The sequence below is a fragment of the Mustela nivalis genome (genome assembly GCF_964662115.1).
Source record: "Mustela nivalis genome assembly, chromosome: 7".
Taxonomy (NCBI): domain Eukaryota; kingdom Metazoa; phylum Chordata; class Mammalia; order Carnivora; family Mustelidae; genus Mustela; species Mustela nivalis.
This window is the reverse complement of record NC_139026.1, coordinates 46,530,132-46,542,708: the sequence shown is the minus strand read 5'-3', so window position 1 is coordinate 46,542,708 and position 12,577 is coordinate 46,530,132. Positions and strand designations below refer to the sequence as shown.

The following is a 12,577-nucleotide window of genomic DNA, read 5'->3' as shown; positions in this document are numbered from 1 at the left end:
ACATGTCCTTTACATTTTTACCATGAATGTTATTGTTTTTCATTAGTTTTTGAGTTGTTTGCCCCAACCCTACTTTCCTTCATGCTTTTGCATGATTTTGCAGAAAGCAAGTTTGTTCAAGAACACATATATTATGGGAGAGTAGAAAACACCGGAGCCCGTGTAAGAACAATTGTGCTTATTATAACTTGAGTAAGTTGCTTAAGCAGGCTAAGGACATTTGGTTTTCTGAGAAATGGAGATGATAATAGTACCTATCTGATAGAATAAAATTATTTTGCAAGTCAAATGAGAATGAAATGTAAAATCCTTAGCACAATACTGGTCCATAAAAAGTGCTCAACAGACTTACCAAGTATTGTTATTGTTCTTCTCCATTGACCATCTTTTGTGTGACTTGACTGGTGAGTCTTTCCCACTCTGCTGGATCTCCCCTAGACACCCTATTTGTCAACATTCCTCTGAAGGTGTGGAGCCCGGGTCATCAAGGTAAGATATATGCATAGAGGAAGAGGGCCTTACAATCCTAGTTCTGTACTCAGTGATTTTATTAGTATAATTCTACATTAGTTTCTTTGTCTTCCCGATACTTCCTCATGATGGCCCAACTAAAAGACCTTTGTCTGTATCCCTATTCACTCATAAACCAAGTTTCCCCATCTCCTGTTTACGTTAATTTAAAAAGTTAATGTAGAGCTAAACACTTAATGTGCTAAATGTCCTCTTGTCAGAGTTAGCCATCAACCCAGTCAGCCTGAGATTAGACCCAACTCTTTCAAAACATATCACTCCCTGCCTGTATCCTTCAGGCCATCTGTATACTTGACCAGTTTGCCTTCCTTATTCTTCTAAAAACAAAACAAAACAAAACAAAAACAAAAACAAAAAACAGATAATCACATCAAAAAATGGTTGGAAGACATGAACAGACACTTCTCCAAAGAAGACATACAAATGGCTAACAGATACATGAAAAAATGTCCATCATCATTAGCCATCCGGGAGATTCAAATCAAAACCACATTGAGATACCACCTTATACCAGTTAGAATGGCCAAAATCAACAAGACAGTAAACAGCAAGTGTTGGAGAGGATGTGGAGAAAAGGGAACCCTCTTACACCATTGGTGGGAATGCAAGTTGTTGCAGACACTTTAGAAAGCAGTGGAGATTCCTTAAGAAATTAAAAATAGAGCTACCCTATGACTCTGCAATTGCACTACTGGGTATTTACCCCAAAGATACAGTTATGAAAAGAAGGGTCATCTGTACCCCAATGTTCATAGCAGCAGTGGCCACAGTTGCCAAACTGTGGAAAGAGCCAAGATGCCCTTCAACAGACCAATGGATTAAGAAGATTGGGTCCATATATACAATGGAGTATTATGCCTCCATCAGAAAGGATGAATACCCAACTTTTGTATCAACATGGACAGGACTGGAGTGAAATAATGCTGAGTGAAATAAGTCAAGCAGATAGAGAGTCAAATATTATATGGTTTTGCTTACTTGTGGAGTATAAGGAGTAACACAGAGGACATTGGGAGATGGAGAAGAGAAGTGAGTGGGGGGAAATTGGAGGTGGGGGGGACGAACCATGAGAGACTGTGGACTCTGAGAAACAAACTGAGGATTTTGGAGGGGAGGGGGTTGGGTTTGGGGTGAGCCTGGTGGTGGGTATTAAGAAGGGCCCATATCGCATGGAGCACTTGGTATGTTGCATTAACAATTAATCTTGGAACACTGAAAATAAAATAAAAATCACAAATAACATTATTGACAAGGAGGAGAGCAGAGGCATTTCATACTAAATTTTAGGATTTTTCTCCAGGTTAGCATTTTGGGATATAATTGTTTTCCCAGGTATATATTCTCCTAATTCTAATGCAATTTCCTCTGCCTTTCTCCATCTCATTGACAAATATAATCATCCTTGACTGCCTCCCTCAAATCAGATGGAAGCCCTGCTCCTTGGGTCTGACTTATCACACTATATTGGCACTGCCTGGTCTTTTTCTGTGCCCTTCCCCTACCTTGAGGGTAAGATCGAGTGTTGCTCACTATTGTATCCTGGTGGCTAGCACATAGACACTTCATCAAATATTAATTAAATGTTGAATGAATTAATTAGCAATTTTGTTAGCAAAATTTGCAACAATTTTATAGCAAGTGTCTCACTGAAATCAAGAGACCCATTTCCACGGAGAGTCTCCGAATCTGGTAGTTGGAAAGCAGAACAGGCCAGGAAATGAAGTGCAGGCAGTCTCTTCGATGTCTTCTGCTGCTCTTAAGAGTCCAGTAGCCAAGTTTTTAACAATCCTTTCTAGAATTTTGCACCTGTGACAGTTCTGGAAAACCTACATGGGCGTTGCCCTCCTGTTACACAATGTGCTTGAACTTTCTTTACTCAAGTTGAATAAAGGTTAATTTTCGTTTTATCTTTTGATTATCGGGGACATAAATTTCAGGTGATTCATATCATGTTAAAGTCCAGAGACAGTCTTTTAATTTGGTCACTATTACCAACAATGGGTCATGTTCACTGTGGTTTTAAAGAACTGATTAGATTCTTCCTGGATTAACGTAGGCTTACCTGTACAAGAAGAACTGGGGAGATTCCCAGACTTCCAGGTCATTAGGTGGAGTTCCTCTTGGGAACAGGGCCCTGGTGCTCCTTTTTGTCTAAGTGCAAAAACAGGAGGACATGATACCAGCCAGAGCAGATAAAATCCTCACGCTCCTTCTCTTGCTCCTCACCCGACTCTCTCATTTTTCTTATCTCAAGGCACCAGTACAACCTCCCACCAATCATCATGCTAAAACAGGGACTAGTGACTTGCCTAGATTCCTTCCATCCCATCACAGAGTCTAGTAGGCATCTCCTCTCAAATACCACCCACATTCAGTGATGTGCTGGTGAATGTTCAACAACCAACTCTTGGGGGGAAAGAAATCCCAATTTGTAGTGTTTGCCAATTTCCATGGTGTAAATACACCCTCTATGGCTGGTTTCAAGTTGCTAACATGAAAACACTAAATATGGCATGGGGAAGAGATGTGCACAAGCTTATACAAATTGGTTCCAAATCACTGTGCTTTCTTCTACCTTCTTGCCTCCACCTCCCCTGCACTGTCTCTGAGCTTCATGGCCTTCATGACCCAGGGATCTGTCCTTGCTGACTATTCTGGCCTCATGGACCTCTGTTCCTGGAGCTTTCCTGGCTCCCTTTTGCTCCTGTTGGGTCATTTAGGTGACCCTTAATGCCCCGTGTACATCTTTGTTGTCCTATCACAATGCAATGGTATGTGTTTATGTCAGGCTTTCTGACTGGTCTATGAACTTCTGACTGGTCTATGAACACAGATAGGAATGACAAAGGGTGGTAGTTATTGAGCTAGGAACTATACTAAATATCTTAAATGCATTATCTCATTTCATCTTCACAATAACTCTGTAAGGTTGATGCTCTTATTATACTCTATAGATAAGGGAATTGAGGCACAGAGAGCCTAGAGAATTTGCCCCAGGTTGCACAGCTGGTGGCACAAATCTAGAGCCATATTTGAACCTGGGCCTAGTTGAAGAACCAAGACCTTTAACTATTAAGTCTTCTTTGTCTTTGTGTGTCAGCACTTCGCACTCTGCCTGGTCTATAGCAGGGACCTTTTGCTTGTGTGTTGAGTAATGAGGGAAGGCTCATGTTGCCATATCCTTGACTAGTTTCTTTGCTCTAGTCTTGTTCAACTTCAGTCTAATCTCCCAAGAGCAAGCAGGATGGCCTTTTACAACTATAAACCTCATCATGTTATCCATGTGATGAAAATGTTCCAATGTCTCCATAACTTTCAAGATGAATTCCTTATCTTGATGCCTATGAACCTTTGTGATCTGGTGTCTGCTAATTTCTCTAGATAACACCTTGCACTATTCATAATTCCATTTATCCATTCAAATTCTAATACTTATTCAACAGATGAAATATTTATTGAATAATTAGGCCTAACAATTAGGCCTTGTTCTAGGATGTGTACAAAAAGAGGCAGTCTTTCCCCTAGAGAAGCTTGGAGTTCAGTAGAGAGAGACAGACACACATCCCACAGTTGCTACTGTGGTTGAAACAGAAGTGCATCCAGCTCTCACTGGAGGCCACAACAGGCACTGTTCTCATTCTCAGACACGTTCTTCACGTGGCTCTTGCCACACTAGTGGCACATTTCCACAGGAGTCCTGCTGCTGAGTTTTAAGGTTCATTTGCACATGTTCTTTTCTGTTCTTAGAATTTTTTTCTTGATAACTATCTACTCATCCTTGAAAATTCCTTCTGAAGTGTATCACCTGCAAGGAGTCCTTGCCACCACCACCCCACTCTGGCCAGCCTAACAGGCCACACGGTATTTCTATCTACAACCATCCTAACGCTTAACGCCATGTCCTACTCTAGCCGATGTTCTTGTCTCTCTTCCTGGGTTGTGAACTCATCTCTTATTTTATTCCTGAACATATAGTGGATACTAAGTAAATGTTGAATGAATGAATGAAACATTTAGTGAATTAATGATTGGAAATGTCATCTTTACTCATCTAACTCTGAATTGGCTGTGGCTCTAAACACTAACATTAGATTTAAATTCCAGTCTTATTTTTCAATACAAAATAATCTTAACATACGAGAGAAAGGGTGTTTGGTTTCTCCTCCTCTCTTCTGTCTTCTCTTCTTCTCCTCCTCCTCCTTCTTTGGAATATTGATGAACATTTCTGCTCGGATTTCTCATGAACACTGGTGTATCAGAGGGAAACTATCTTTATGTTTAAATCCAAAGGCCAGCCATTGGGGGATCCTCACTGCTGCTTTTTAAACTCTTTTAAAATCCTAGAGTTATTGTTACCGACAGATTTTTGTCATCTTGGCCGTTGTCTGAATACTCTAGGTGGTGATGCTGTGTGACAAAAGGTGAGAGTTGATAAAGGAAGGAACAGAGGGCATCTGGGTTGAGGAAAGTGATATAGGAACAGAGCCTATCCGATGGTAACAAGAAAGGACTGGTAGGTGGTCGACGGGCAGGTGGGTGGAAGAAGCAAGAGTAATGAAAGGAAGGGCCTTGCTGTATGTTCCCTACACACACCTTTGGGGAGCATTGTTTCCCCAAAGGTATATGTATGTCTATTAGTAGGTCCTGTGGATTTGACTTGGATTTGTCTGTAGTACTCTCTGGTGGATTGATCCTCTGTGTGCTTTTTTCTTGTCTGCCCAAGGCCAACCATGTGGCAGCTGTCCTGAGCCTAGAAGGGGAGGAGAGAACTAAGATGAAGAAGGCTTTTCTGAGAGTGAAAAAGGGGGTAGTTCTCTCACACTCCCAGGAGGCCTGGCAGCTTCCCCTGTTCTGAGCAAGACGATGACAGCCAGAAAATAAAAGTGTAGAACAGGGTGGGATCAAAGCTTGAAACCAAGCCTCGCCGACAGCGGGGGTGGGGTGCCCAACAATGCCATCTCTGCACGGTTGGGTGTAGTAAATAAGTGTTTGGGACATTTATAGCAAAGTGATTATTTTTAAAAGCATGAGATTTATTTTAACAGTCGTTTAAGAGTTTCCCTGTGTGTATAAAGCCTCCTGAAAACAATTTTATCTGACACTACGGATTTATCTTGTTGAATAATTTCCTTTGAGTCTGGAAGGCACAGATGTGATTTTGGAGTCCTAGAGAAAGCTGGTTACTGCGGGGAACCTCTCTCCTTGTTCATGAAGGTGTTTGGACATGCCACTTGGGGCAGGTCCTGGGAGCTGTGGACCATCTATCTCTGCCTGCAGATGGTGGTGGGGGAGGCTGGGTGATGTAAAGCAAGTGATACATTGGTCAGGTCTTAGCATCTGTGGGCCACCTCTGATTTTTGTCTGCAGCAGTGTGTGTGTGTGTGTTTGTGCATGTGTGCTCACGCATGTGTGTGTACACATGCATACTCGTGGGCATGTGTACATGTGTGTGCATGCATGTTTCTATAAAGCAGATGGAACACCAGCAGGGGTTTCAGTGGAATAATAAACAGACTATTCCCTCCATCTGCTTCTCTTAGCAATCAGCTTGACCAAAGCCCAAAGAAGAAGTAGAAGCTAGTCAGTCCTGTCAGCTGCTGGAACATGAGATGGGCAGTGATGGTGGGGAGGGGAGTGAGCACGTGCTCAGGAATCAGGGCAGCCTGCTTGGTTTCCTTGCATATCACTTACTAGCTGTGAGACCCTGGGCAGGCAAGTTAACCTGTGTAATCACTTTGCTTTCTCTAAACTGGGGATACTAGTGTCTACCTCCTAGGGCTGTCATGAGGATTAATGAGTCAGGTAAAGCGCCTCTCCTTTGGCTTAGCTCAGAGTAAGAAATCCAAACACCCTCTGCATAGGGATGGCATTCGAATTCATCTCCCTTCTGTTATCCCTTTATAGTCCTTTTCCATTAAGCAACCAGAATAAACTTTTTCATTTTTTCTTTTTGTTTATTCATTTTTTTTTTAGGTTCCACACATGGTAAAACCATGTGGTGTTTGTCCTTCTCAGTGTGACTTATTTCACTTAGCATCATGCCCTCTGGGTCCATCCATGTTGTCACCAGTGGCACAATCCCATCCTTTTTTATGGCTGTGTAATATTCTGTTGTAGCTATATACCACATCTTCTTTATCCATTCATCTACTGATGGACACTTAGGTTGCTTCCATATCTTGGATATTGTAAATAATGCTGCAATAAACACAGGGATGCATATGTCTTTTCAAATTAATGTTTTTATATTGCTTAAGTAAATAACCAGTAGTGGAATTGCTGGATCATGTGGTATTTGCATTTTTAATTTTTTTTCACATTTTTAATTTTTTGAAGAACCTCCATACTGTTTGTCAAAGTGGCTATACAGAACAAAACTTTTAAAAATGTAAAACATATCATGTCACTTTCCAAAAGCTTCCCATGGCTCTGACCAGCCTCTCCTACCTCCTCCCAATGCCTTCGCCACCCTGAAATTGTTTGTTTCTCAAACAGCCCCTGTTCTCTTGCCCCTACTGTTTCCCACAGCCGGCATGGGTTGCCCTATCTCTGCATGGCTGGCCCTTTTCTGAAGAAGCTGCCCCAATCAAAAGGAGCTCTTTCTCCCTGCAGCCTCTTATACCTCTGTTTCATTTTCATGTGAAAAAAAATCCTGTTTATTTATTGTTTCTCACATGTCACCTCTGTCCTCCCCCATCCCCACTGGTGCCTCCTTCCCTCCCGTAGAATTCAGTCCCCCTGAGGGAATTTTCCTTTTTTTCCCCCCTCTCTGTTGTGTCCCCAGAACCTTGTACAGTGTTTGGCGTGTACTTGGTACGGTGCTTAATAAATATTTGTTGAATCAATGAAAGAATGGAGGGGTCTTATCCAGCTCATCTCCATCCTATCCTTTCTTCAGAGTCTTGCTTGAGACTAAACTCCACTCAGGTTAATTCTGACCATCACAACATTTAAGAGTATCTTCCATCCATTTCCCTCTTAGTTTATATAACTGAAAAGAGTTGGTGATCTCTCTGCTCTTTCTGTCCTCTTCTCTTTCTTCCTCCCTCTCATCTGTCTATCTCTGGCATCCATTAGTTTTTCCCATTTGGGAGGGGCTCAAGATTTTTAAAAATTTATTTTAATGAATGAGATATAAAGCCAAAAGTTAAATGTAAAATGGCTCTCCTGTAACTAGTGCCATGATCTGAATGTGCCCCTAGGAAGAACACAAAGCATTGGATTACATGAGGGATATTTGTGTGAGGGGTAGAGAATTGAAGTGTATATATTTAGTATATATTTAGATCATGCCTGGGAAAAAACCCACAAAGTTAATAATTGGTGAATATGAGTGCAGGGCAAAAGTGAGTTCCTTTAAATTCCTGTAGCTTCTCTTTAGGTTTGAAATTATTTCAAAATAAAATGTTAAGAATTCTTTTCTCCTCAAAAAAATGTAGAAAGTGAAATTTATCAATATTTTGCTTTATAGTTTTTGGCTTTTGTGCCATGCTTGGGAAAAACCTTTATCCCAAGATCATAAAAATATTTTAACTCACATTTTCTTTCTATGGTTTTATTTATTTATGTTGAAATCTTGCTCTTTCTGGAGTTTTGGTGTGGAAGTAGGAAAATAATCCAGATTTTTTCCCTCATTTGTCTAGCCAATTTTTCCCATTATTTTATTTAATAAACCTTTTCTCACAGGCATCAAAGGATTTGTTTAGCGTGTACTAAAAGTCCTTATACATTACATGTATATGTGATATTTCTTGATATATCCCAGATATATCCTACATCCTTTGATGTGTCCTTGTGTATATTTCTTAGTATTTACCTCCTCCTCCATAATTTTCTGGTGATTTTTGGCTATTTATTTTTCCAGAAGAATTTCAGAACACTTTCACTTGGATATTATTTAATTACAGATAACACACACACACCAATTCAAAAGGTAAGTCATGTAATTGAAATGAAAATTGAACAACCAGGCTTCAGTAAGGATAAAAAAAAATCAAGAAGGACCTGGGTTAATGTGTTGGAAATATTTAAACTATCACTCTAGCTCACCTTGTTATTACATGACTTCATTTTAACAACCAACTCTAAAGTCTAGTTGAGATTCTTAGGAGAAACGATTGGATTGGTCCCTGGTCAACCAGTGGATCGGGTCTCCCTGATTTGGGTGCCTGTAGAGGCTGTGTTACAAATATGGCTGCTGGAGACCATTTTCACAAGGGGAAAGTTCTCAGATAATGAATATGTGGGTTTGGCAGATATTCTAAACAATTATCTAGTAAAAGTTTTATGACATTTTAGTCTTTTAGTCTAAGATCAATGTCTTTCCATTTATTCACATCTCTTCTTATGACCCCTCAGAGAAGTTTTTTTAGCTTTAAAAAAAAATCTTATCCCTAAATATGTATTTAGGTATTTTATACTTTTTTGTCATTTTGAATAGAATCCTCTTCGTTATATTTATTGTAATTGTTGATTGGTTACTTTTATATATAAAGAAATTTTTTTTATATTTCGTTTTGATCAGCTACTCTGTTGAATTTTCTGATCATTTCTAATTGCTGCCAATTATTTCTCCTGAGTATGCTAGGTATAGGGTCATGTTATCTACAAACAAATATTATTTTGTCCTCATTATTATATATTCCTATGTTATATACTTTTTATTCTTTTTAAATTCTAATCTTTATTATGATCAGAAAGAAACCAGTAAGTTTATTTTTATTTTTTTCAAACCAAGAAAAAGGACAAAAATATTGTGTTACATTTTGGGAAGTTTAACAAAAATGTGAAGCAAGATACTTCTCGATGAACTTAACTGGAAATAATCTGTCCAACCAACAAACCAACTCACCAACCATCCATCCTTCCTTCCATCCAACTATCCATCCAATGAACCATCCATCCATCCATCCATCCACAAATGTTTATTGCTGCCTTTTTTATACCATAGATTCTTATGGTTACTGTAAGAAGGACATAGTCCCTGCTCTTAAAGACTTTAAGTGGAGAAACAAACACAAAGGCAAGCAATTATAAAGTGCATAAAACAAAGCATAGGCTGTTAGTGGAAGCACATAAAAAAGGGCACCTAAACCAGACTTAGGGAAGGTTGCTGGAGGAGAGTAGTATCTAAAGAGAGTTCCTTTTTTAAAAAATTTAAATTCAATTAATTAACATATAATGTATTATTAGTTTCAGAGGTAGAGGGCAATGATTCATCAGCCTTCTATAACACTCGGTGCTCATTACATGAAGAAGACTCTAAAGAGACTTCTAAAGAACTATTTGAATGGAAGAAAGATTATACTCTCAATAAATGTATTATACTGTTTCATTGCTTTAAAATTCTTGGGTACAGGCATGTCAATGTTTTTAGATATTAGCAATTCTGAAATCTTCATGAATCTGAACATTTTTAATTTGTCTTTGCAGCTCAGGGGCCCAGTGACACTCTGGAGAACCCAGTGCTGGATACAAGTCTGCTGGAGGAATTCTTGGGCAATGATTTTGATCTGGGGATCTTGTAAGTAATGAAAGCACTGCTTTCTATTTGATGTTTTAAAAGTTATAAAATAATTAAATGAACTAGAAATTGTTTCCTCCTATTCTATTTTCCAAAAGGACATGGATGGAGTTGGTATTGTTTCTTCTGTAAATCACTGGCAGTTTTTCTGAGTGAAGTCTGCTGTCCCTGGAATTTTCTTTATACGAAGGTCCTCCCCTTCCAATTCAGTATCTTTAATAGATACGGGGTTATTCGGGTTATCTGTCGGTACTTATCAGCTTGGGCAGTTTATATCTTCCGGTGAATTTATTGATTTCATCTAAGTTGTCAAATTCACTAACATAAAGTTGCTCATCATATGCTCTTATTATACTTTTAACATCTGTAGAATCTATAGTGATAATCGTTTTGTTCTTAATATCAGTAATTTGTGTCTTTTTTTTTTTTTTAAGATTTTACTTATTTATTTGACAGACAGAGATCACAAGTAGGCAGAGAGGCAGGCAGAGAGGGAGGAAGGGAAGCAGGCTCCCTGCTGAGCAGAGAGCCCCATGCAGGGCTTGATCCCAGAACCTTGGGATCATGACCTGAGCTGAAGGCAGAGGCTTTAACCTACTGAGCCACCCAGGCATCCCAGTAATTTGTGTCTTTTTCTTCTTGATCCCTCTGGCGAGAGGTTTATCAGTTTTCCTAACCTTTTTGAAGATCCAGATTTTGATTAAATGTATATTCCTAGTTGTTTTTCTGTTTTGTGTTTTGTTGATTTCTGCTCTTATATTCTGATATTAACATAACTACTCCAGCTTTAATTTTTAATTTACATACAGTAACATTCAATTTTTATCCTGTATATAGTTCCGCAAGTTTTGACAAGTTCATAGGCTTGTAGAACTACTACCAGGACTAGCACAAACAATAGTTCCCTCACCTGAGACACTTCCCTTATGCTTCCCCTTAGTGATCAACCCCACCTCCTAGTGACTGTTGATCAGTTCTCTGTTCCTATAGTTTTGCTTTTCTTGAATGTCACATAAATGAAATCTATGGGATAAACCATTTTTAGTCTGGTTTCTTTCACTAAGCCTAAAGTCTTTGATCAATAGTTCATTCCTTTTTATTGCTGGGAAAGACCCTGTTGAATGCTTATAATTCAGTTTGTTTATTCAGTTGCCCATTCAAGGACATTCAGAGTATTTCCAGTTTTGGGCCATTATGAATAGCTTCTATAAATATTAATGCCCAGGTTTTTAATGTGATCAAGAGTTTTAATTTCTGAGAGTAATATTTATTAATTTATTTATTCAAAATTTTTATTTAAATTCTAGTTGGTTAACATTTAGTGTGTATTGATTTCAGGAGTAGAATTTAGTGCTTCATCACTTACATCATAAGAAGTGTTCATCATAAAGTGCCATCCCTAATACCCATCACCCATTTAGGCCATCCCCCACCCACCTCCCTCCATCAAACTTCAGCTTGTTTTCTATCTTTTAGAAAAGTCTCTTATGGTTTGCTTCCCTCTCTCTCTTTTTTCCCCTTCCCATATGTTCATCTTCTTTGTTTCCTAAATTCCACATATAAGTGAAATCATATAGTATTTGTCTTTCTCTGACTGACTTCTTTAACTAGGATAATATACTCTAGCTCCATCCATATCATTGCAAATGGCAAGATTTCATTTTTTCATGGCTGTTTAATGTTCCATTGCATGTACACACACACACACACACACACACACACACACGCCACATTTTGGCTATTGTTGATCATGCTGCTATAAACATCGGCATGCATATGTCCCTTCAAATGTGTATTTCTGTATCCTTTGGGTAAATACCCCATAGTGCAATTATTGGGTAATAGGATTCTTCTACTTTTAACTTTTTGAGGAACCTCCATGCTGTTTTCCAGAGTGGCTGCTGCAGTTTGCATTCCCACCAACAGTGTAAGAAGGTTCTCTTTCCTCTGCATCTTCACCGACATGTGTTGTTTCCTGTGCTATTAATTTTAGCCATTCTGACTGGTGTGAAATGGTATCTCATTGTGGTTTTGATTTGTATTTCCCTGATGAGTGATGTTGAGCATCTTTTCATGTGTCTGTTAGCCATCTGGTGTCTTCTTTGGAAAAATGTCTATTTGTGTCTTTTGCCCATTTCTTCTTTCCTCTTCCTTCCTTTCCTCCTTCTCTCCTTCTCTCCCTTCCTTCTTTTCCTTCTTCCTTCCCCTTCATTCTTTTTTAAATACTTATTTATTTGAAAGAGAGAGAGAGAGCGAGAGCACATATGCATGAGTTGGGGGAGGGGCAGAGGGACAGAATCTTCAAGCAGACTCCCCACTGAGTGCAGAGCCCAACGCAGGGCTCAATTCATGATCTGAGCTGATATCAACAGCCAGAAGCGCAACTGACTGAACCACCCAGACTCTCTTTTTCTACCCATTTTTTAACTGGATTATTTATTTTGGGGTGCTTTATTTGATAAGTTCTTCATAGATTTTGGATACCCACCCTTTATCAAATAATATGATTTGTAAATATCTTCT

General features: G+C 39.1%; 1 protein-coding gene across 5 annotated transcripts in view; it reads left to right on the top strand.

Annotated features, from left to right (window-relative positions):
* MYRFL (myelin regulatory factor like) overlaps window positions 1–12,577 on the top strand; it is a 125,424-nt gene that overhangs the window by 23,336 nt on the left and 89,511 nt on the right. For all 5 annotated transcript variants that reach the window (XM_082742868.1, XM_082742867.1, XM_082742866.1 and 2 more), the window contains exon 2: window positions 9,964–10,054. In XM_082742868.1, coding sequence (XP_082598994.1) covers window positions 9,964–10,054 — 91 coding nt within the window. The remainder of the gene's footprint in view (window positions 1–9,963; window positions 10,055–12,577) is intronic.